This window comes from Podarcis filfolensis (genome assembly GCF_964270895.1).
Source record: "Podarcis filfolensis genome assembly, chromosome: 7".
Lineage (NCBI taxonomy): Eukaryota > Metazoa > Chordata > Lepidosauria > Squamata > Lacertidae > Podarcis > Podarcis filfolensis.
The window spans coordinates 66,569,959-66,595,528 of NC_139603.1; the positions used below are offsets into that span (position 1 = coordinate 66,569,959).

General features: G+C 43.0%; 1 protein-coding gene across 5 annotated transcripts; it reads left to right on the top strand.

Annotated features, from left to right (window-relative positions):
• The first annotated feature begins 179 nt into the window (after positions 1-179).
• Positions 180-19,046, top strand: PLEKHF2 (pleckstrin homology and FYVE domain containing 2). Of its 5 annotated transcripts, none has more exons than XM_083622778.1 (3): positions 494-792; positions 13,002-13,155; positions 15,390-19,046. In XM_083622778.1, the coding sequence occupies exon 3, from the start codon at positions 15,404-15,406 to the stop codon at positions 16,151-16,153; it is 750 nt and encodes a 249-aa protein (XP_083478904.1). In that variant the 5' UTR covers positions 494-792; positions 13,002-13,155; positions 15,390-15,403; the 3' UTR covers positions 16,154-19,046. The 5 variants fall into 5 exon arrangements, with proteins under 5 accessions (XP_083478900.1, XP_083478904.1, XP_083478902.1 ...); XM_083622776.1 differs by lacking the exon at positions 494-792 and adding an exon at positions 10,324-12,909; XM_083622777.1 differs by lacking the exon at positions 494-792 and adding an exon at positions 12,604-12,663.
• Positions 19,047-25,570: the final 6,524 nt, after the last annotated feature.

Below are 25,570 nucleotides of genomic sequence, written 5' to 3' on the forward strand. Positions count from 1 at the left end.
ATTGCGCGGCAGGAGGCCAGAGAGCTTCAGGGGAGAATGGCCCAAGGCTTTGCTCGAAGGGTGTCCCGTGTGAACCCCAGCACATTCCCGTGCGCCCCTTCTGCAACAGGGAGGGCTTCGACCCTTACTCCCCCTTCAGCAGCGCACCGCCCCCCCCCGGCTTCGACGGGCGCCTCTCCCAAGATGGCGCCGGCCCCTCCCCTCGGCTCTCTCTTGGGAAATCGAGCTGGGGCGGGATGCCGCCGAGGCTCGTCCTCCTCGCCGCTTGGAGGCCGGCCCAGGGTGTTGTGTGTGAGAGAGCGTGTGTGTGTGAACGCGCACGAGCGGCGGGCGGGGCGGCGGCGGCAGTAGCCCGACTAGCAACGGCGGCTGAAGGAAACCGAGGGAGAGCGAGAAGCAACAAGCTGCGGACCTGGGAAGCGGAGCGAAGGGAGGGCGCGCTTCGGTTTCTCAGTAAGCGGCGCGCTTGGGTCTGGGGGGCGCGGGGAGAGAGCAGCCCGCCGTCCCCCTTCGGGGCGAAGCCGAGAGCCGGCGGAGGTGGTGCGGAGGAAACTTTCTCCTCCCGGTCCCTGGCGGATCCGCGGCCATGTTGGGATCCCGTCTGTTCTGGGGAGCGAGGACGGCGGCGGTGCGGGGAAGGGGGAAGAAGGAGGCGCCCCACAAAGACCAGGACGGCGTCCCTTGACTTAGGGGCGGCCCCGCGGAACCTCCCTCCGGAGGAAAGGCGGCTCCGGCTTTGCCCATTGGGAGCCGGCGTCCCAGGCGCCGTCGGGCCGTGTGTTTGTGTTTGCGGTGGGTTTCGGGCGCGCCCTGACTCCGTCGCGCACAGGCGGCGGCACACGACTTGGCACCGATGGGGGACCCCTGCCTGGCAGCAGCAAAGGGCGGCTGCGTGAAAGGAGAGAGGAGGGGACGTGGCGGCCTCCCAGAGTCTTAAAATTTAAACCGGTTCCCCTTTTAAGTGACACTTTCCGAAAGTAGTGGTAGCCGAAGCTCCTTTCCCCTTCAAACTCTGGCAAAAGTGAGAAGCGGCCGCCCCCTTCTGCGTTCAGTGTGGGGCTGAGATCAAGCGGCTGCAGCCTAATTGGCACCCCGTGGATGCCTGTGTGTGCAGGGGGGAGTGTGCGCACCTCCCACTCCTCCGCGTGCCATTGATTTGGGGTAAAATGAGGCGTATGTGGTCGTCCCCCCCTCAGTAAACAAAACGGAAATCATTTCCCCCTTCTCCAGAGAAAATAGGCTTCCCGCTCAGTTCTTCTCTTTTATTCTCGCACTGGAATAATAGTGTTTTGTTTTGTTTTTTTAAAAATACCCTATTTATGAGATTTATTTTTTATTGGGTTGCGGGGGGTCTTTTTGCTTTTAAAGGCTGCCTTTCAAAAGTTGCGTGTGTTGCGTTTCCCCTCTTTTCCGGGCGAGTTTCGTGATGGTGCGTGATTGTTTTGCATCAGAAGGCAGGGAACTTCCTGTGACTGTCAACAAGGGTTAGCAAAGCAAGTGGATTCCGGTTGGAAGGAAGTTAGCTCTCCTAAGTTTTCTTCTGATAGGCTGGGCTTGGCTGAGATGTTGTTCATGCCAGTAGTTTTTTGTTTTAAGTTTCTAATGCCATGGCATCCTGGAGAGGGTGCCAACTTTCTGTTAGCTGCTACAGAAATAAGAAGGGCTGGTTCTTTTTTTGTGTTACCTGTCTGCATTTGGGATTTCATTTGCTTATTTATTTAGCAAACCCATACCTGCTTTTCCCTTAAAAGAGCACTCAGTGCAGCTTGTGAAAATTGCTATTGACAACACAGACAAGTCTAACACTTAAAAATGAGGCAAACAGTTTTATAGGTGTAAAGTCACACAGTGCTAATCATGGCTTTTAAACAATAATGATTGTGATAAGTCTATTGAAGTGGTAAGTCAATTGAAGTGATTAAAGCCTTTCCCCTCACATTATTCAGATTTTATAAAAAATTGCTTTCTGTTATCAGGTAAGATAAATATGTTACCTGAAAATATTTTTTTTCTTTCTGCTGTTGTAACTTACATTGGAATATATTGGTCCAGTCAGCTACTGTTTCTTATATTGATGGCCATGAGACCTAACAGTTTCAAACTAGCCAGTACATTTTCTTTTTCCATATTTACATTCAGATAACCTTGTTTTTTTATTTGCGTAAATATTTTGCAGTGCAGTCTTACACCTCCTCCCAGATCAGCTGATTAGAGAGGGTTAGGAAGGAGGGGAGGCGCCTCCACTGGTGGAGAAGAACTTGGCTGATAGAGGACTGTTGAGATCCCTCCCATGCATGCAAATGGCTCCATGTGCATAGAACTTCAGTTGGTGGTTCTTTTCTCTCTTTTGCCAGTGGTGGTTCTTTTGCCAACCAACAGTAGCTGGTATTATGCCCTAAAGTGGGATGACCTGGGGCAGGGGTGGGAGAGGGGCAGCCCTGGATCTGATAGATTCAAGGTCCCTTTTTTCCAGGTCAGAATGCTCCATCTTCCCTGAAACTGGCTTAACTAATTCCTTCTATGTAGGAATATAGAAGGGGGAATTTAAAGAGAAAAGCTGTGTGAAGCAAAAGAAGCAGCAGCAAGTTCCCTTCACCTTCTGGACTGGCCAGCACAAGCTGGCAGGGCTTCAGAAGTGATAGTAGGTGCACCACTCAGTGATGTGGGGGCAGTGATGTGCTTTATTTTTCTGCAGAAAACTGTTTCATCCATTCTTCAGTAACAACGACTGTCAGTGTCCCTTCCAGCTCTACAATTCTGTGGTTCTATGCATTAGTTAGCTGTGACTTACGTATATTTCTCCAGGGTTGGTTTCATATAGCATTGGGTGATTGTCTTTTGGCCCCCTAGCAGTTGTGCAGTTTGGGTGCCGCAGGGTATCATATTGTCCCTAGTGTCGTGTAACATATATATGAAGTCATGGGAATGGTTATTAGGAGATTTGGGGTGAGCTGTCATCAGTATGCTAATGATCCCCAGCTCTCTAACATCTGAACCAGGAGAGGCCATGTAAGCCCGGGAGTGGTGCCTGGACTTGGTGGTGAGCTGGATGAAGGCCAACAAACTGACTGAATCCTGGCAAGACAGAAGTGCTGTGGATGGGTGATTCCTGAGTCCAGATAATTTGTCTTCCCTAAATGGAGTCGTATTCCCCCTGAAAGAGTAGTTATGGGAGTGTTACTGGATGCATCTTTGCTGCAAGAGGCCCAGGTGACTAGGTGGCTAGGAGTTCCTTTCACCAGCTTCAGCCATTCCTGAATCAGGATAGTCTGAGCACTGTCATCCATGCACTTGTAACCTCCAGGTTGGATTACTGCAAAGTACTGCAGGTGGGACTGCCCTTGAGGTTGGTCTGAAAGCTTCAACTAATGCAAAATAGGACAGCTACAGGGTATCTCCACCATGCTAGACCACTGCTGAAGTAATTGCAATGACTGCCAGTTAGCTACTGGACTACTTTCAAAGTGTCGATTTTGGTGTATAAAGCTATATACCATATTGGCCTGAATATAAGCCTCACTTTCCCCCCAAATTCCGACCGTGAAAAGTTAAAGTGCGGCTTATATTTCCAACCTTATGGTATTGCAGCCCGGAGCACGGGGCAAACAGCGCCAGGAGTGCGGCCTCTCCCCCAAGGCTGGGAAGGGAGAGAGCAAGGAAGGGGAAAGGCCGCCGGCAACACAGTGCAGTCCCCCCCCCCAGTATGTAGCCAGGAGCAGCGAGGAATGGAGCGATTTATATTTGGGTATTTTTTCTTTTTTCTTTCCCCCCTCCAGTTTTAAAGGTGCGGCTTATATTCGGGCCAATATGGTACAGCTTGGGACCAGGATTGTCTCACTCCTTATATAGTCACTGTGCTCTTTAGTTGAGGGCCTCCTGCAAATACCATGCTATCAGGAAGTCCATTCCACAGTGTATAGGAATAGGGCCTCTAGAACTATGGCACCTGCCCCTTGGAATTTCCTCCCATTAAATATTAGGTGCCGCTTTGGTTGTCTTTTTGGCACCTCCAGAATTCCTTCCTCTTCCAACAAGCCTTTTAAGCAGGACTTCCCCCAGTCTGCATCTGTATTGGAATGTTTTTATTGCTGGTGTACTTGCCGCTCTCAGCTCCTTTGGTAGGACAGGCAGGATATAAATTTAATACAGTAAATACTTCTGTTCATAGTTCAGCAGTGAAATGCCGAATGCTTGCCAATGTATCTGTGGAGGGAAATATATCCAGTTCACTTCATAACCTACCCATATATTGGTAGGCTGCTGCCCAAAGAGGCTTTTTCGATCCCTGTTTAACATTGGATGTGTTTTCTCTACTACCTATGTATCTTGAACATAATACATTTGACATTTCCTTTTCAGGAAATGAATGCTGGCATGTACGGAGGTGTAACTGGCTTTCTCACCAGCTGAGATCTTAGGCCAGTCCTGGTTATTAATTTTTTGTCCCAGCATTCACAGTCATGAGTTTTGATCTTGTTCATGTAGGTGGCCTTGAACCTGTAGTGTAAGATTCTTCATTTTTTGTGTTTTGATAGGAGCTCCTGTCACATTTATGTTTTCCTTATTTCTAAAAAAGACTTAAGCGCAAAATCAGTATGTGAAGTACTTCATATTCCTCCCACAAAAGTTTCTTTGCTTGTTAGCCCACAAAATCTTGGAAGGATGTAGGCCAGCATTTCCTAACCTAGTGCACTCCAGTCGTTTTGGACTGTAACCACCATTAGCCTCAGCCAACACAACTGTGGCAGCTGGACCTGATGGAAGTTGTAGTCCAAAGCATTTGGAGGGCACCAGGCCGGCAAGGCTGCTGTGACTACATGTAGAAGTCTTGGTTCAGATGAAGTTTTTGAACTCTTTTACGTAAGCCCCCGCCCCCCCTTTATAAGTTTCCCCCTTATAAAACAAAAAAGGGAAAAGTCTTATGTAAAAGATGAAAAGCCACAACTAAGAGTGTTCACATGTTCATACAATATACAAAAAGCAAGAAAATTAGAGAAAGGAGGCATGAAATAGTAAAAGCATGTCCTATAAATGTTGTCTTGCCAGATCTAGTGACAAATAAGCCAATGGTTGCAGTCTTTACACAGCCACACAGGAAGCGTAGAGGGAGTGGATGATTTTAAGGCTCATGCATTCCAGTTGGGCATATGTTAACAATAGAACCAAAGATTTGTTCTTGAATTGTCACAAACCTGAAATGATGTCTTGAATTCCATGAGAGCATGCATTAGTTGGTTAATCTTCCTGGAGGAATACAGATCTAAGTGCAGGCTTCATTTCTTATACTTGCATTTGGACTTTTGTGTTAGCTGTTTACTTGAACATGTTTGTACACTTATGATTTGTTTGTTCTGACAGCTGAAAATCCTGTTCCTAGAGATAAAAAAAAATGTGCTTCCTCCTATTATGTGATTTTTAAAATTATACGATGACTGCAGAAATAACTGCACACGTTTACAAACCTGTTTGGGACTATCATATATTGGCTTAATAAGCTGCAAACATTTTGCCAAAGCATACAACCCCTTCCATTCTTCCTTCTCTGAGTGCAGCAATCAAACCTGGAAGTCTACAGTTATCTGTAGTTTACCACATAATCCGAAATGGAAAATTATGGTTACCTGGTTCAGAACAAGTTGGGATCTCAAATAAATATCTAACTTATATGTGAGCTATTGACTTGTTCTGAACGTGGTGGGCATACTTTCCCAGTTAATGATTAATTTGAGACTTAATTTCTATGAGGAGGGAAGGGGCTGCGTGTGAAGGTAAAAGGCTTGAACATATTTGTTAATTAAGCAGAGATATAATAATCTGAATATGACCAATTGTCAGGAGAAGTTTTTAAAAGACAAAACAGAGCCAACATCGCTCTGATTTATCTGAAACAAACCCGTGTTGTTAAAATGAGTCCTGTGCTACTGTAAGATTCCACAAATACATTTTTATAAGTAATGAACTTGTTGAGAAGTGAAAGAGCTTAGTTAGGGCCGTTAACATCAGAGCTGAAAAAACAAAATTTGTTGCCGCCGCCGCATCAAAGATTTAGGGGCCCCAGCCCTAAGAGCACCAAATTTAGTTTCATTGGGGAGCAAAGACTTTCCTTTTTAAAGACATAAAGAGTCTGCTGAATCAGACCACTGGCCCATCCTGTTCTAGACCAGCACCCTGTTCTCACAGTGAGCGACCAGGTGCCTGGGGAAAACCAGCAAGCAGAACATGAGCACAAGATCAGCCTCCCCTTCCCTCCTGCAGTTTCCAGCAACTGGTATTCAGAAGCATTACTACTACAACTGTGGAGGTATTACGTAGCCATCACGGCTAAGTAACCATTGATAGCCCTTTCCTCCATGAATTTGGCTATTAATAAAACAGATCCTCTTGCGTTTCTAATATAAATACATACTGTACTTTTCTGTGTATAAGACTAGGGGTTTTTTTAACTAAAAATAATGTTAAAAAAGGGGGGTAGTCTTATACACGGGGGCAATCTCCCCCCATTTTCTTAATTTTGAGTTTCCCAAAATAGGGCGCGTCTTATACATGGGGGCGTGTTATACACGGAAAAATATGGTACGTTTTCATTTTAGACAGTGACCCAAAGGCTCAGAGGGGTTGGTTAAGCCAAAAAGAAAGCAAAAAGAAAACACATCTCTTCCCAATACTAGGTGACATCCATTAACGGCTGATGCCTCTTATGTCCGGTAGGGTGGAAGGCAGAGAGCCCAAACAGGAGCTGGGGCTGGAGTCAATGACAGGCAGAGCCAGCTGTTCGAGTTTTGTCCCCGACCTCTTCCCTGTTGAGTTCTGCAAAGGCATCAGCTAAAGGCAAGGAAGCTGAAAGGCAGTGCCGTCCCCTGTGCTGGTTGTAAGTAGCAAAGCGCAGACAGGGCGAGGGCAGGCTGAGGTTAGCGGGCCAGAGCTCCATTTGCCCTGATATACCAGCCTCCACTCTGGCATCCACTTGTGTCTTGTCTGTGAGCTGAACAGACAATCTTCCTTGCCACCCTCCTGCAACTCCCACATGCGCCCCCAAAACTTCACCAGAGGGTTGGTGGACCCTGCCAGAGGGGAGGGATGAACTGCAAAGGGAGAAGAGGAAGGGGAAGTTTCATTACACGAGTGGCAGTCGCTCACACAGCATTGCATTTTGCCAACTGTGTAAGTTGTTTTAATGTTGATAATTTCTAAAGTGATACGGCTTGCCTTTCGGTTCCCTTTGGCTACTATGTAAAGTAAATATTATTAAGAAATATGGCTACATTCCAAATACTGACTAAAATCCTGACTTTCTAAATATGTTTGGCAAGATAAGCTTCTGTGTTCTTGCCTCGAACCTCAGATTAAGAATTTCATCAGTATTCATTGACTACATTCCAGAAGCTTTCAGTAGACTCATTCCATTAAGTTTATTTAGTTGCTGTGAGGATTAAAGCATGCTTGTCACATTTGTGTGTGCTTTTTCTGCACCTGATTTAGCACTAGGGGAAAATGGAGACTAAAAGCTAAAACTTACAAAATTATCAAGGCTTTTGAGAGCATGCTGCCACTTTCTTTATAACTAGATACCTCCTTTCCTGAGTTAGTTAGTAATATACTTCAAAGAGGAACGAAAGCTGTTAGATCATGCAACAATTTCTGTTATATTAGTTATTCAAGTGGCAGCTTGTAAAGGTATTTCCAGTGGCACATTTTTATTTTTAAAATATGGTGTTCTTAGTTTATATTTACCTCCAGTAAGGGAACCTCCTATTCTCTGCCATTTAATTAATGGACACCTCCATGGATAGGGCTCATATTTGGATAGAAAGAAGGCAATAAATTACTTATTAGTAAAAATACAACAAAAACTTTTTGCTTGTAAGTTTGCTGTAGAGGACTATGAGTCACCTTTTTCTGTCTCTCTTGCCTATGCAATTAAGAGTGAACCACATTTTCTGAAGCGATTCCTGGTTGGATAGAGAAATTCGCACTTGGTGTTGGAGACACAGGTATTTAAAATGGAGAATGCTGACTTGCATTTTGAGTTATGGACCGTGTGCAGAAGTATGCTGCAAAATTTTTTTAGCCCATAGGGCACTGGCAAGGAGAGGGCAAGAACTCTGTGCTGGGTGCAGCTGAGGGGGCTTCTCTCCTGCAACAGCCTGCTTGCTTTCTCTGCTGGGTGCAGAGATGGAGCAAAGTACCCCATCCTCCTGGGCTGCTTACTCAATACTCACTTACATGCAATCTGTTGTTGCCTATGGCCACAAGGCTGAAAATAGGGGCCATACTGCACCTATTTTTAATAAGCATTTCTCTATATTCAGTTGCTACTGGCATCATTTTCCAAAGGATTAAATTCTTTGATGTAGTTTTACCTATTTCTTTCACTTTCTTTTGTTGCACATTTGTCTTTTGCAGCTTAGGACTTCCTTGCTGACAGAGGCTGCTTCAGATTTCATCTCCTTTCCATATAACCTCTCAGACTGATAATTGTTAATGAGTACACTCCCGATTTAATGCTCCAGAGTAACACAGAGTGGCTTAACCTTCTTATCTATTTTGAGTTGCCTAGAGATTCATGAATCAGTCGCTGGCTAGCTAATCTTCTGAATGCATGCACTTTTGTGATGATTAGTAATCCAAATTTAAGTTTAGATCATGGCCAGTTCAGTTAGCTGTGTCTCTTATACAAACAAGGTGTGCTCTTGAAGTGGTCATTGAACAATAACAAAGCACCCTGAGTCAGGCTGTAGTATCTACTTATCAAAGGAGGAAGAGTGACATTGGCATTCCTAGTGGGCTGCAACTGTTGTGAGATGCGGCATAATTTAGATAGGTTTAGTTTACTTTGGTCCTGTTGGGCAGAGGACATTGTGTGTTGAAACCTTGCTAATTAATTACAGCTGTGTCTGGCGGGAAAGTTTGGACTTAATTTAAACGTAAAGCAAGAAAAGTTTGGTCTTTCTTCTTTTCTTTAGGAATAAGGATAGCATAATCTAGAGAAAACTATTTGGTATCCTGTGGATATTTATACAAAAACATCTCAACTCCTCCTCCCAGTTTAGCTTGTTCTACCTTTTGTGCCCCCCAACTCCACCAATCCAGACCCATCTGTGTTGCTTGTGTATAGTATGCTGCTGGTCTCTGGGCTAGGGCATTCCTCTGAAAGAAAGCACAAGAAACAGTGGTGCCTTCCTAAAACTAACAATAAACCAACATTAGGATAAAGCAGCAACTCCTTTTTGCAAAGAACCGGACCTTTATCTTTATCCAAGAGTCCTCTGGAGGTTTCTTCATTGGAAGTGGCTGCAGTGATTGTAAAATGCCAAACCTCAGCTGCACTGAGGCAGGATTCATCTCCTTAAGGATCTTTTTGTACTAAATGTCTCCTTGGCAGGACAATTGATTCCACACTTGGAGACACTAGTTTCGTAATCAAGGTAAACACAATATGCAGTAAACAGCTTTATACTTTCCTGATACTCTTTTGATTCAGAGGATCACCATGCCAGTTCAAAATCTTCCCCTCTTTTATGTTATGGATATTGTTTTGAAGTAGCATGATTTGTTTTATATAAAGTCAAGAAACCAGTGTAATTCTATTGGTCCGATGTCAAGCAGATCTTTAATTAATAACATAGTCATTTTAAAAGACACTTAAATCCTTGATGTGTGTCTATGTGTTCTGCATCTGTCCAATAACTCATGCTGCCTGTATTATGCATTTTCAGTTGCTCATTGTTTTTATATTCATAGAGAGAACACCATCTTTTTAAAGTGCTGGTGAGCTGTCTAACACCTTTCACACACAGGGCACAACTTTAAGAAAATTGTGCAACCAGTTTTAACTAGCTTTGCAAACAGAGTGTTTGAAACATCCTAGGGTTTGTGTAAGTATGGTTAGTGCTGGTTCAGATGTAAGGAAACCAGGGTTATCTGGGGCATACAGACTGATGATTTGGCAACACTCTTCTGATATACTGACTTTGGAAGCAGTATGCATGCACCTGATTATTAGATTCACCTTGCATCTCTAAAGTTTTCCATGAAGCACAGTGAAAGATGCCGTGTCAACTGTGAGAAGTAATGGGTGAGGGTTGTGGGACAGAACTGAAACACTTTACAGTAAATGCTTTACTATGCGGTGGGATCACCGAGTAAAAGCGAATAGTGTAACAGTTGGATAAATTTAGCAGTATAGTGAATCTAACTCGAGTTCTTGTGGTTAAATACGTGGACTTCCTCCACATCATCTAAATTGTTCAGTGTGCTGCATTTGTAGCTTGAATTCTGTTCTTCACGGTACAGTTAGTTCACTTCCAGAACATTTTAACTAGTTATTTACATTTTCTTTTTTTCATTTATTTGGGTGGTTTATATTCCAACCTCCGGTTTTAGTTTACAAAAAGTGAAAATTACAACAAAATATATTGGAGCAAAAGCATTAGATGCCATGTCAATTTGATTTTTTTTCAAATCCAAATAACAAATGTTTGGGTGATGCCACTATTTATTTTCATATGTGCATTAAGCTTGCTGCATGCTTTACCAATTAATTTATTTGTATGGGAAGTATGATCTAACCTTATTCTGAGGGATGTATAATTATTGGGTGAGACAGAGAAAATACGTGGGATGACTATCCAGGCTCTCAGCATTGAGAGTAACCAATATATCCTGTCATGGATGGATTGGTTGGTCCAGTAGGATAAGAATTTACACTAGAATGACCATCTTCTTTGTTTTCAAAGACTACCCTCTTTCTCCAGACACTAGTCTGGTGAGGACTAGATCATTTCAGTTGACCTAGTGAGTTGTTGGACTGTATGTATGTCATTTGGCAGTGTATGTCATTTGGCAGTAAAGGAGTTAGAGGTACAGAAAAAGGGCTGTGATGGCATTGATTGGATGGGGTGCATAACTGATGAATGTGCTTTCCTGAAAGATCCTCTTAAGGAGAAGTTTAGTAATGGGCTTGCCATTCCAGAATGCAAACAATGTACAGTAAAATTGATATGAAATTCACATGTAGTCTCATTGCTCTGCATGTGAAACAGTAAAATGTCTTGCTGTACTTTGTTTTTAAAACATGGTATGGCAACTGGGGGCAAAATACAATTGTGTTTCATGTGCCGATCTAGTTAGCATCATGCCTCGGCTCTGCAGCATGCGGAATAATTTTATGTTTAAATCATCATTGGGTAAAATTATTTAAGAAAAGGCTGTCTCTTGCACAGAAGATTAAGTCAGCTGAGAATCATGAGCTTGTTATAGCATAGTGTTTGTACTGTTGCAAAGTCTTCAATGAATAGCAATCTTCTTGTGGGTAATGCTGAGGTAATATTCCGAGGAAATCCCGCAGGTCCTACGACAGCAATAGCAGATTATGTAAAGCTGGTTATTGTCGAAGACCTAACTGATGTAACATAAAAACATAAGAGTCATGCTGGATCAGACCAAAGGCTTTGCTTTCCACCCCCAAGTCAGGTGCATTTAGCAGGGATGACTTCTCCTGGGCAGCTCAATGATTGTTGAACTCTCTTCCAAAGAAGGCTAGACTGGCCCTGCCTCTACCAACCTTTAGGTGGGAGGTTGAGAAATTTTTGTTGCACCAGGCTTTTAAAAGTGTTAATTTATCTAGTTTAATGTGCTTTTTATTTGCATTGATGTTTTGTTATAAACCGCTTTTCTTTTTAAGGATGAAAGGTAGTATAAAATGTTTTATGAAATAAAATAGCCCACAGAAAGAATTCTAAATTAATAATTTAGCATAGATTATTCCATTCCATTATTCCATAAGGGACGCGGGTGGCGCTGTGGGTTAAACCACAGAGCCTAGGGCTTGCCGATCAGAAGGTCGGCGGTTCGAATCCCCATGATGGGGTGAGCTCCCGTTGCCCGATCCCTGCTCCTGCCAACCTAGCAGTTCGAAAGCATGAAGTGCAAGTAGATCAATAGGTACTGCTCCGGCAGGAAGGTAAATGGCGTTTCCGTGTGCTGCTCTGGTTCGCCAGAAGCGGCTTAGTTATGCTGGCCTCATTAGCCAGAAGCTGTACGCTGGCTCCCTCGGCCAGTAAAGCAAGATGAGCGCCGCCACCCCAGTCGTCTGCGACTGGACCTAACAGTCAGGGGCCCCTTTACCTTTATTCCATAAGGTTAGAGGGCACAGCTTGAGATATTTAGTCTAACAGAGTTTCTGACAGATTCACATCTACTTTTAATTTAATTTATTATACTGTTCCATCTTTCCAAGACCTCAAGGCAGTATGTATAGTTCATTCTCATTCTCTCCCCCCTGCCCCCTCACAATCACCTTGGCAGGCTGAGAGGAAGTGGGAGGACCAAGGTCACTTGCTGAACTTCATGGCTGAGCAAGCATTTTTACTGATTCCTGTAGCTTCATGGGACTACATAGTCACATTTTGTGGAAATGGAATTAATATAATTGTAACTTAGTATTAAAGTAACATGCAATCTAGCCATATACAGATGCATGCACAAATTGTGCTTTTTAATTATTTAAAAGAGGCAGACTTGACTGCCATAGCTGATAGTGGAAGTCCACCTCAAGGGCTGATTTTATGCACTTATTTGGCTATGTATATTTCTTTAGGAAGTGATACTTGGATTCAGGTCACTGTTCCTGTTTTGTTTTCCCATTTCTTATTCCCGCAACAAGTAAGTGTAAAAGTTTTAATTTCTGACATGAAGTTTGATTCTGTAGCCCTGATGGCTAAATTCAGTGACTCTATTAACTAAGTCCTTTTAAATGTGAATGATAGTGAATCTGATCCAGCACTGTCAAGTAACATTTTAAAAGCCAATTTGTGACATTTGTTTGCTGTAATAAGCCTTCTTTATAACACTGGTGTATCTTAGAACAAGATTTGCATGATAAGTTGAGCATTGATATAAGAACACAAGGTAAATTTCCAGACTCTCCGTAAATGTTCATGAATTATGATTGCAAAGTGAAGGAATGCGACTGGATACCTTGATTGTACTTTCATTGACAGGCCCAGGCACCTTTCAAGGAATTCATTGTAAACTTCTTTGGAGTCCATTTGAAGAAATGGTTGGAATCCAAGACACACATATAAATGGACTTCAGAAGAGCTCATTGTAACTGCCAATCAGCTGATTGGCAGTTACAGCAACTCTTTTTGACAGGTGGGCATAATTATGATGTTAAGTGATTGACAGGTGGCAGCCTTGCCTGCTGTCAAAGTTGACCTATGGAGAGTGGAGGAACTCAGGATCCAGACTTCCAGCCACTTCCAGCTCCCTGCCATGGTGCTAACTGTCATTTTAGTGCAATGGGAACATGCTGCAGCAAGCCCTGTGCTTGTGCACTCTCCTCCACTTCTCCTGCATATTGACTAGGTCAGGCTTCCTCAAACTCGGCTCTCTGTTTTTGGCCTACAACTCCCATGATCCCTAGCTAGCAGGACCAGTGGGCAGGGATGATGGGAATTGTAGTCTCAAAACATCTGGAGGGCCAAGTTTGAGGAATCTTGGACTAGGTACTAACCTGCTAAAGAATGGATTAGGCATGCCTCTTGTTTTCATGTAGGTACTTATTTTTAATGTATAGATATAGCTGTATAGCAGAGTTTTGCCATGATAATGGATTTCACCCACGCCTTAGGAGCTATTTTTGGCAAGTGCATAGTTAGAAACCTAGAAACTAGGGCCCTGGGCTGTCATCTGTATATTTTAAATGTAATAGGACCAAGTATACAAGGGACTTCACATATCTGCTCTGGAAGGAGAATTTTCTGTAGCTTCTTTTTTTCCTTGAGCAAATGTCAGTTTGGGTGCATGCTTTTAATTTTTAAATGCAAGTTGGTTTATTATTGCCTAGGGGTATTAGCTTAGCTCTGCGCATGTGAAGAGGACTTGTTTGCATTTGCTTTTTAAATAACAGACATTAGGTTAAACTGAATTTACTTCATTTGTGAATCTGAACTAATGCCATGTCATTATAGAATGCAGAACGATATGTCAAGGTGGCTCTGTGTGCGCGCGCGCGCGTGTGTGTGTGTGTGTGTGTGTGAGAGAGAGAGAGAGAGAGAGAGAGTTTGGCTGATACCAGAAGCTGGATACACACAGGCTAGCCTTGCTCTGTGCTGAACCCAAAGCTATGACTTGGGGTTTCACTGAAAACCTAAAGGGGAAGCAAGATCTGCTGGAGTGTTAATGCTGTGAGCCTCCTTCAAAGAAAAACAAACAAACCCTGTGCTCAGGTTGTATATATGTATATATAATACACATCCTAAAAACACCACAGTCTCAATTGACCCTCATTCTAAGGAAGCCAAACCCTGGGTGAGCACTGGAACCCCTGGAGTCCCTTGTCACTCAGGGATTGGGATGTGCACACAACAGTATTTAAAGTAGTGGCCTTCAGAAAGCTGGTGCTGCCTACTGCTGAAAATATCATAAAGTTGTAAGGTGGCTAGATTAGCACAACAATATTAGAAATTTAAACTTGGAACAATATGGTGGTTTTCATAGTTTCCATTTGGCATTCTGCCTTTCTAGTACATTTCTAGGAAAAGGGTATCATGACAAAAGGTTAAAAGACTTTCCACTCAGTGTGCAGTGCTGATGAGTTAACTTCCCTAAAATGAGCAATATTGGCTCATGGTTTGTTTGTTTTTGCTGTTTTTGTACGCAGTAGCTTTCATTCTCAAGTCATCTCACCACATATCTCTAAACTGGGACTTAGAAAAACTAATAATTGGATATGACAAAGATCAAAAGTTATAGTTGTGGAAAGGCCACAATGTTAAAACGAACATATGCAGGACATGCAGCAAGAGACCACTCAGGTCAATGGAATAAAGCAGTGTTATTATGGAGATCCTGCAATTTTAAAATGGTATCTCTTGGAAGAAATCTGAAGACAATCAAGTTGCCTTGTGTTGCTCAAATCCTGCAAAGTTTTATAAAGCAGCCTAATAGCCGCCCCCTTTTTTTACTGTCTTGTTATTCCTTGGTAGGAAAGCAAAATAAGATGGGGGAGGTACTGGCTCATTCTTGTGTTTAGTCTTCTTGCTTAAGCTGTTAATTAGTTGAAAAATGCAAACCACAGCTGTGGAGGCTGTCAGATAGCAACAGCCACTATGGAAATCCTTTACTGACAGGCAAGAGGGTGGCAAAAACTGGGAAGGAAGGGTTTTCCCACTCTTTTCCAGTGATGCTCACCAAATTCCCCCTGTCATTTAAAATAACTCTCTACACTTGGGGGAGGGGATTAGGGAAACAGCTTAATGGTTTGGTGTGGGACTTGCTGCTAGAGGAGAAGCTGACAGAAAAATGCATGCTGATAACATCTTGCTTGATTTTCAGCAATTGGCTGAATAGCTGCAGCGACCTAACATTATTCCTTTTTGTTTTAGGATACTAGTGAAAGATGGTGGATCGCTTGGCAAACAGTGAAGCAAATACTAGGCGAATAAGCATCGTGGAAAACTGTTTTGGAGCCGCTGGTCAGCCTCTGACTATTCCAGGCCGTGTCCTGATTGGTGAAGGAGTACTAACGAAGCTGTGTCGGAAGAAACCAAAAGCAAGGCAGTTCTTCTTATTCAATGATATCCTTGTGTATGGTAACATTGTCATCCAGAAGAAGAAATATAACAAACAGCACATCATTCCACTGGAAAACGTGACTATTGAGTCCATCCAGGATGAGGGGGATCTACGGAATGGGTGGCTTATCAAGACCCCGACTAAATCTTTTGCAGTGTATGCTGCTACTGCCACAGAGAAATCTGAATGGATGAACCACATAAATAAATGTGTTTCTGATTTGCTTTCCAAAAGCGGGAAGACTCCCAGTAATGAACACGCAGCTGTTTGGGTACCTGATTCTGAAGCCACTGTATGCATGCGCTGCCAGAAAGCAAAATTCACCCCTGTCAATCGTCGACACCACTGCCGGAAATGTGGATTTGTTGTATGTGGGCCCTGCTCTGAAAAGAGGTTTCTTATTCCCAGTCAGTCCTCCAAGCCTGTGCGAATCTGCGACTTCTGCTATGACCTCCTTTCCACAGGAGAGATGCCTACATGTCAGCCTACGAGATCGGACTCTTACAGTCACCCACCGAAGCTTCCTTTAAATGATATGTCAGATGATGACGACGACGATGACAGCAGTGACTAAGTAATGAAAGCGAATGTCTTAATATTACAATTGGTATTTGAACCTGAGTTGCTGGATGAGGAAAACTCTAGTTGCAGACTCTTCCGAGAGGCCTGACCTAGCCATAAAATCTGCCTGAAAAACCTTCAGCTCAAATGTGCCTCAGTATCTGAATCTCTTAGATATATCATTGCTCTCTTTTCTGCAGGGATAGACTGTTGCAAATATATCCTTTTTTCCAGCTTTGTATACTTGATTTCCTATTTAGGGGTGAGCTGATGATCATCCTTTCCTTCCCCTTCTTTCCCAGCGGAAGAATAGAGAATGAACAGTTTTTGTTCTTTTCTTTTGCTACCAAGAAGCATCCCACAGTGTGTTTGGCAGTGATATCCTACCACTTCTTTTTAATATTGGGGAGGGGGCAATTAAACCAGCATAATGAAACTGGTATTTTTGGTTAGCGGATTGAATAGAACATCTAACCAGGCTTTGAAATTGATGCTGTGCTATGACCCCTTTTAACATAAATGCATTCTGTAACATTATTAACTTCTAAAACTTTATGCAAGAAGTCATATACCAAGCAGTGCCTTTTAATGACTGCACTGTTGCAGGAAGAAACTAATCTAATGTATCCTCTGTTGTGCAACAAACTAAGAAATAGTTGGTGCTATTGACAATAATTGCTGTTGTGTAACTTGGATCTGAGTAGTGAGGACTGTATGTTAGGGCAATTTGAGTTGTCCCCCAGCCCCAGCCCCCTGTACCTCTAATAGGATGCATGAGGGTAGATTAAACATTATTGTGGAGTCTGATGAATACAGCTTGAGCTCCCACACCATGTATACAACTACTCAACTTGGGGACCGCTAATAAATTAGATATTCTTCAAATGGATTTAATATCTTGCTATTTTCAAAATTGTGTGAGATTTTTAAATGTTTATAGCTATCAGGTATTTATAATTGAGAACTGTATTGTGTCTCAGATCATGGTATTTGCTGTAATGTTTTTGATTTGATATTTATAAAATTAATCCCTTAGAACTTACGCTAACCATTTTAAACTTTAGCAATGGGTTTTTTAAAAATAATTAGAATGTCTTTTAAAAGCACAACATCATGGGAAAACATCCCAATCAGCCACCCGAAGAGAACTTGCAAAAAATATCCATCCTTTGTACACAGCTGACCTCGAGATAGAAAAGAAATGCAGATGACTTCATTTTAAATATATAAATCCAGGAAGCAGGGCAATTAGGGCAAAAAGTGTTTCCAATAGAGTATTTTCTTTTTACCTTTAACAATACTATTTTCTATGATGGTGTCGTTTTTAGAGAAGTGTCAGATTTAGCTCTGTGAAGTTTTGTAAAACCCCAATACATATCTCTATTTTTATATAACGGTAGCGTGTTTAATCAGTTTATGTAAAAGTCCCCTGATGGAATTGTGTTGGGAATTCAGTAGCATCTGAGAGTTTATAAAAAGTGTTGAATATTGTTTGTACAAAAAAAAAAGTTATAGTATCTAGAATTTCATTTATTAAGTGACAGTTTCTGCACTGTTTGCCTCATCTGGCACTAACTGGGCTATATTTATTGAATAAACAATCAATTCTGCATCTTGTTCTAGTCTCCTAGTCTGTAATCTGGCCACTGTAGCACAGAAGTCAGTGTTGGAAAAATGAGATGGGGAGTGCACTCCATCCGGGCAGGATGGTGAACTTGTGACCACCCAGTGTTCTACTCCAGCTCCCATCTGTGATTATTGGCCCTGCAGTTGGGGGTTGATGAAAGTACAGTAGGTTCCCCATCCCAGCACTAGCTGATGCGGAGCAGCTACCATTCACTTGGGGTTGCTTGGGAATTTGTTGGAGAATTTGCAGCAGCAGTGCCTTCCTCGTTGGTTATGCCATTCCCTCCTCCCCTCTCCTGCTTTGCCAGTTTCAGGCTAACCACAGTTTAGCACAAAATTAAACTTAACGATGGTGTGTTAGAGCAAGCCAGCTTCAAGCCATGATCACTATGGTCTGAAGATGGCTTGTTTTTTAAATAATAATAATAATAATAATAATTACCCATGGTTGTTCTGGGTTGGGACAACACAGCAAAATATTATTAAAATGGAAATGACAGTTTCTGAACTTCTCAGCAGTGCTGGAAGGTGGCTGGGAGAGCACGCAAGCCCCATGTTTGTTGAGGCCCATGCTTGTAATGCTAAAACATGGTTTAGCAATGTGTCCAAACGAGGTGTTTGACTTGCTGTTAAAGCTATAGATCATTAAAACACTAAAAATCAGATGAGCAATAACATGCAGTTGATGTCAGGAAATGGATGGCCCTGAAACGCTGAGACGTGATCTCAAGGAAGGAATCCTATGTGCATTTACTTGAGAGAAAGTCATACTGAAATCAGACTTTCTTCTAAGCAGACCTCTGTAGGAGCTTGCTGTAAATGGAATTTGAAGATTGTTTCTTTTTCATGGCACAGATAGGAACTATAAGGTACATCTTGATATAGTTCATCTTCATTCTTATCCTACGTTGTGCAAAAGATTTTGGATAGTCAATATTGAATGTTGTACGTATATTTACCCAATTATTTTTGAATGTTGCACAAACGCTTCAGCACTTTCTACCTGCAAGAAAATTTATCCTCCCATTTGGCAATGTGTTCTGCCTACCTACCTTAACCCCATCATTATCTGTGAATGAAATTCACATTATGCTGCAATTGATCCCTGAAGCTGTTACCAAATTCACATTGTAGGAGAAAATAATTGTAGGACTAGGAGTGTGAAAATAGGTTGCCACTTTGTGGTTCCGTTCAGGATGTTTATTGTGTAAAATAAACTTTTGTTTTGTGTGTTAGTCGAACTTTAAAAGGGCTTAATAAATGGTTTTGTAACTTTGTCAGTCTGGGCTGCTTTCATTTTGTAAATATGCGAATAATTTTGAATAAGCAAGTCTTTATACTTTTCTTGTAAGGTATCTAAAAAGGAAAGAGTTTTAAAGTGTCGTGTTCAAAAAATGAGCGTGGTTAGATAAGCAACAATTAAGCTGCAACTCTGTATACACTTAACCTGGGAATAAAGCCCACTGAACACAGTAGGATTTATTTCTGAGACGGTATAAGAATGAACTGTAGGGTTATATTTATTTTTAGTAAATGTGCTAATTTCCATTTTCAGACAATAAGCTAATTCCCTTTTTGTTACAGTGAATTTATTCCTGATTTATCTCTTTTGTCTGTGTTAATGGTTATTGGAGTGCCAAAAGCTGGTGTGTGCCCAGGACTTGCCATCAACTGAACCCTATAATTGAGTGTCAGATTGAATGCAAGCCTGCAATTCTCACTTGCATACCGCACACCTCATAACACTGGAAAGATGGGTGGGAACTAGTATATGACAAGGGAGGAGGGAAGCAAGCCAAAGGTGGCATTTTCTTTTGTGTAGGCCAGCAAGACAGTTTTTTAAACCACACTCCATGGAATGGACCTAAAGGTTTGTTTAATGTAAGGTAGAGGTAAAGGTACCCCTGCCCGTACAGGCCAGTCGTGACCGACTCTAGGGTTGTGCGCTCATCTCACTCAAGAGGCCGGGAGCCGGCGCCGTCCGAAGACACTTCCGGGTCACGTGGCCAGCGTGACGAAGCTGCAACTGGCGAGCCAGCACCAGCGCAGCACACGGAAATGCCGTTTACCTTCCCGCTATAAAGCGGTACCTATTTATCTACTTGCACTTAGGGGTGCTTTCGAACTGCTAGGTGGGCAGGAGCTGGGACCGAACGGCGGGAGTACAGTACACCAAAATCTGTGGCACTGCTAAGGAAACTTATCATCCCTAGAAAATAGTCATATGAGCACTGTGTAGTCTAGTTGAGGTTTCTGTCCCTATTTATCAATGCTGCTATTTAAAACAAGGTGGGCTGGAGACATCCAGTGTCTTGTTAATAGCATTATTGCTAAGCCTGCACCTGTCCTGACCTTAATGTTATATTGGCACTAGGATTCAAAATGACAAAGGTCAGGGACGAAGCGTACAGTGTCTGTGAGTATCAAGTGGCTGAACTGGCAGAAATGAATGGAAAGATGTTTGCTTCCTCTACCGCTACGTTCAGTAAGATCAGCATTGTGTTTTAATACTGCATGGTTCTTCAGGTATTAATGATCTGTGCGAAAGTCTGCTGTTCATATCAGTAGTGTAATGTGAAGTGATCACGCACTGAATTTTCACCAGCAGTAAAGGTCAGGAAGCATTCCCTTCAATCTGAACTACTGTCACAGAGAAGAGAAAGAGCTTGTGTGTTGTGCCTCTCAACTTAAAAATGCCCCAAAGTGACTTTAAATGGCTCAACATTTGATTTGGCAATAACATAAAGAACTGAAACTCACCATATATATCCAACAGGTTCCGAGAAGCAAACTACATGCAACAATAAATCATCTTGTCATTTTGTTGTGAAATACCAAAATGGAAAGAAAAACTTGAGGAGGTGTGAAATTTGGTTTGTTGTACATTACATCATAGCAGTGCTTTTTTTCCTTAAAAAAATGTTTAGGGGTACTCTCATTTTCCTACTCATATTGAAATACTGCCCCTCAATGAGGCCAAACTTAGATTCACAAAATGTTTTGGGGTATGCGTACCCCTGCACTGGAAAAAGCACTGCATCATAGTAAACTGGGTAATGTGCTCACTTCATTGATTTTTAAAAAAAACCAGGAGCCAGGAGCGAGCTCAGTTGGAAATTGATGTGTGTTTTCCAAGAGACAGGGGGAATGCAACTTGGTAGTACTTTCCACAACGTTTGGGTTATCTTTTAGCTATTTACAAATAAACCACTCATTGGGTAATTGTGTGATAGCTGAAAAGATCTGGACATCAGATCAGTCATTTGAGGGGTGCCATCCATTCCTTCAGTTGAACTTTCTGGGAAGACTTGTGTTCCTGTGTATGTGGGGTGTATGTGCTGGTAATGTGGGGTGGCCACATTTGGTGGAGAGTAGGTTGGTTGAGGCCACCCCATAAGTATAATGGCTGAAGAGGTCTGAACCCCATTTTTGCCCAGCTAAGTCCAGTGCTCTAGCTATAACCCCAACGGCACTTCACATTTTAAGCTGCATGAAACCAGCTTAAATAGTCATGGTTATCACCAAAGAACAATTCATCTGCCAGGGAACTCTGGGATTTGTAGCTATGTAAGAGAAATTGGGGTCTCCCAACAACTCCCAACACCCTTAACAAACTACAGTTCCCAGGATTCTTTGAGGGAAGCCATAGCAGTTTGAAGTGGTGTGATATTTGCTTTAAATGTACAGTGGTACCTCAGGTTACAGACGCTTCAGGTTACAGATGCTTCAGGTTACAGACTGAAATAGTACCTCGGGTTAAGAACTTGCTTCAGGATGAGAACAGAAATTGTGTGGCGGCGGTGCGGTGGCAGCGGGAGGCCCCATTAGCTAAAGTGGTACCTCAGGTTAAAAACAGTTTCAGGTTAAGAACGGACCTCCAGAACGAATTAAGTTCTTAACCCAAGGTACCACTGTATAGGGCAGATGGGGCCTATGTCTCATTTGCTCTACTCTTTGATACAGGAATGTGATCCAGCCAAAATTTAGCACTTTTTAAGTCTTGCAGATGAAAGAGATGAGCCTTGCCATCTAGGACATGCTCAGACCTGATAGACGTAAACTTGGATACTGTAAAGGAAAAAAACCAGTTTCCCCACAGAGGCTTTGAAAAAAAGGGAAGAGATTTGGGTTCATACTCAGTCACAGGTGTGTCTTAACTCTGTAGAAGCAGAAGAGGGCAGAGGACAGTTGAATTAGGATTGAGTGTGCTCTACTTCCACTCTTGGCAGAGGGCACAGAGGGCACCTGTCTTGTGCAACTGGAGTTGAGTCTGCTTTACTGGAAAGGTATTAATCACCATGTTGGGAGGAAATACCTTTGCCGTGTGAGAAATCATTCCTATAACCCCTACTCAGCTGAAGGGAAAGAGTTATCAGATTAGCAATGATTATTTCATATTCGGCCCTCTATCTGAAACAGTGATGTTACTTGTCTGGATTTGCATTCTCCTTGGCTCACAGACAATGCACAAGATGCGCTGTGGCCAACATCTTATGATAGGCAATGCAGACGTGACTCTTGTCTCTTTCTGCATGATAGAGGATGCTCAAATGTGTTCACTCTGGTTTAAAACCAAAATAAGGGAAAGAAGATAAACATATCCTTCAACAATGAATGGGTTCCCCCCTAACACCTTCCCCCTAAAAAATTATGTTTTTAAAACAGTGATGCAAATATCTGGAGGACCCCTATTGGGAAAGAAAGTGATACTTTCCGTTTTGTGTTTTCTGTATCTAAAATGCAGCAATCTTCCCTCCTGCCTGAATGAATGTTTTCATTTCTTCCTAGGAAAGCAAGCACTCGTTTACTGAAATACTCCTCTTACTCCAGACCTTTTGTGCAGCTTGAATTTGGAGCCTCTTTGCGAAAAGCATTGGCATTGCTTCAGTTAGGATGATAAGAACCAAGGAAGTAACTGTAACCATCAGACAGGCGAGGGTAAGGTTATCGATAGCTAACAGCCTCCTTGGCTGTTTTTCTACCTCCACTCTCAGAGGCAATACTAGTTGTTGGGAATTGTTAAGTGCAGGGAGGACTATTGCACTCGGATTCTGCTTACCACCGTGAGAAAAACATGTCAGACTAGACTGGCCTGTGGCCTGATTCAGCAGGACTCCTATGCAGCGGTGGAGCAAGCCGATTGGGCGACTTGGGCGGCCTGTGTGTCCTGCACCCAGGGGCAGGGCCAGCTGCTGCTGGGGCAGGGCCAGCCGGGGCAAGGCGCTCCACAGGGCCTCTGAGGAGTCTGCCTGCCTCCTCCCACTCAGCCACCCTACAGCTGAGGGGGAGACGGCAGGCAGACCATTTGGGGCAGAGCGTAGCCTGCTGGCACCCAAGCTGCCGTGTCCCTCCCAGGAGAGATGCGTGGCTCGGGTACGCTGCACGCCCCACAGTGAGTGCTGCCCGGCATTCTATCCCCCCCCCTCAGTGGTGACACCCGGGGCTGCCCGCCCCTACTGCCCGCCCCTTTCTGTGCCCCTGCTCTTATCTGAGGGGATTTTGGCGGGTGCCACTTCCCATGTTTGGAAGGTGAAAGCCAAGTATCTGAAAGACTGTTTCCCTACAGACCCTCTCAGGTGTTCACATAGACAGAAGGAACCCTCTTGGCAGTTCCACTGCCCTTGGAAGTTCAGGTGATGGCATTATGGGAGAGCTGTCACCCCACAGAGATACATCTGGCACCTTCGTTGTACAGTTTTTTAATCAGGTGCTAAAGACACCTGATAGGTGTACAGTGGTACCTCTGGTTGCGAATGGGATCTGTTCTGGAGGCTCATTCACAACATGAAAAGAGCGCAACCTGAAGCACTGTATCTGCGCAGGTGTGCAGCGCGATTTGGTGCTTGTGCGCATGCACGAGTGGCGAAACCTTTCCGGTACTTCCAGGTCACCGCGGGACATAACCTGAAAGAACGTAACAAGAAGCAAACGTAACATGAGGTATGACTGTATATCTTTCGGGCCTGCCCTGTTCTGACTGTTAACTATTTTTAATCTTGCATTTTTGTATTGTGGCCACCTGCCAGCTCATAGTGAATTGTGTTTAAGAACTCCAGTTAACAACAACAACAATCTATAATTATGCCTGCTAAATGCCTTCTGTAACAATTAAGGCAAATGCATCCTGAAAAGCTTTGTTTTTGGTTATTCTAGGTGCGATAGTCTAATAAACCTCACTAATTTCCTATATGGAATAAGAAACCCTGAGTCATCCAGCACCACCTTGTGTTAAAATGGGATGCCTTGCACCTGACTAAAATAATGTAAGAGTAGCAGAGATTTCTTCTATTTCTTCTTTATTATTAAGCGTGCTACAAACACACACACAAACTAAATCTGTCTTCCGCTCCTGTAGTTCCGAGAGGTTTCTAGCACCGTTGAAGGACTGTGCTGTCTTCTGGTCTGTTCGTACGTCTCGTGCTGCGTACCAGGCACGGCTCCAGCTACTGATGGAAAATCCTGTTAGGGTTTTCCTTATTAAAGCCATATGCTTTGCAGCTAAGTGGCTAGTATTAGGATCCCTTCCCCTTCCTTGCAGACTGTAATTTCCAGTTAATTGCAGTGTAGCATTTGCCTTCTTGTTTTTCCAAAGTTTCCATCTGAAAGTGAAGTGGTTAATAGAGTAGTAATTTGCATCAGACTTTGCTAAGATGAAAATGAGAACAGGGGCAGGACTGGTGCTGAGAATCATAGCCTTTCGAAGATAGGGCAGCTCTCCCCGTGTGGCTTTTAATACGCGTCTCAAGTTTCGTGGCTTTTATTTATTTAAAAACACCCTCAATTACTGGAAACATCCTTTTGAAATGAAAATCCTTCCCGAGCATAAAATGCAGAAATGAGTGCTGGCCTGTTACACACTTGGTACCATTTAGGCTCATCCACTGGACGCTCATTATTTTTGCATTAGTATTTTACTGATTGCTCTTTTTAATAAACCATAGTTTAGCATTATATGCAAATCATGCCATGCTACAAGGTTGTGTTCATCTGTGTATAAATTCAGGGCTATAGATAGGGAGCTCTGGCCTGTATTTTCTGTAAAAGAGAATTTTTCTAAGAGACAGAAGAAAGGGAGCAAAACATTTTGGAGATTGGAAGTCGGAATGTTCCATTCTATCCAGGGGGTGGTCACAAGCTGCTTCTTTCTGGCCCATTGAATTCAAAGTTGTTTTTCTTTGTGGGTCTGAAGCACTTTGAGACATTAGCCACATTCCTGAGTGCCACGGAACCATAGCGATAAATTTTCAGTTATCTGCGTCAATGTTTAATGTGATTTGCAAGCTGGGCTTGTTTTTGTTTTGTTTTGTTTTGCATTGCTGTAAGAATGACAAATTGGGGTCCCACTGTTTCCTAGCCGAAAAATGAGATGATGAGAGGAGGGTGGGTGGGCTTGTTTTCTTGGTTTAACATCCTCAAGTATCTTGGGAGGATTTCTGGACGACTTACAGCCACAGGACGAAAGGGGATCCTCCTGTTCTCAGCTGTTTCATTTTCAGATTTTCCTTGAAGAGGAAAATCTCAAAACAGCCCAGACTGCAAAAAAACTAGCACAAGCTGACATATGTTTCATTTCCCTGCAGTTAGCAAATATGAAAAAGGAAGTGTGTGCTACTTGCTTTGTATAGTTCCTCAGCAATCAATATAGTTTCTGCCTCCTTCTGGAAAAAATAAATGTGGTTGGGATTTCAAGCCAGGAGCAAGCCTAGAGCTTCTTGAATATGCTCTGCCACTTTCCAACTTGTTTGAGTTTCTACCAGTCTGGAATTCTGCCTCCTGCAGCTTTTGTACATGGGCTTTGACTTGA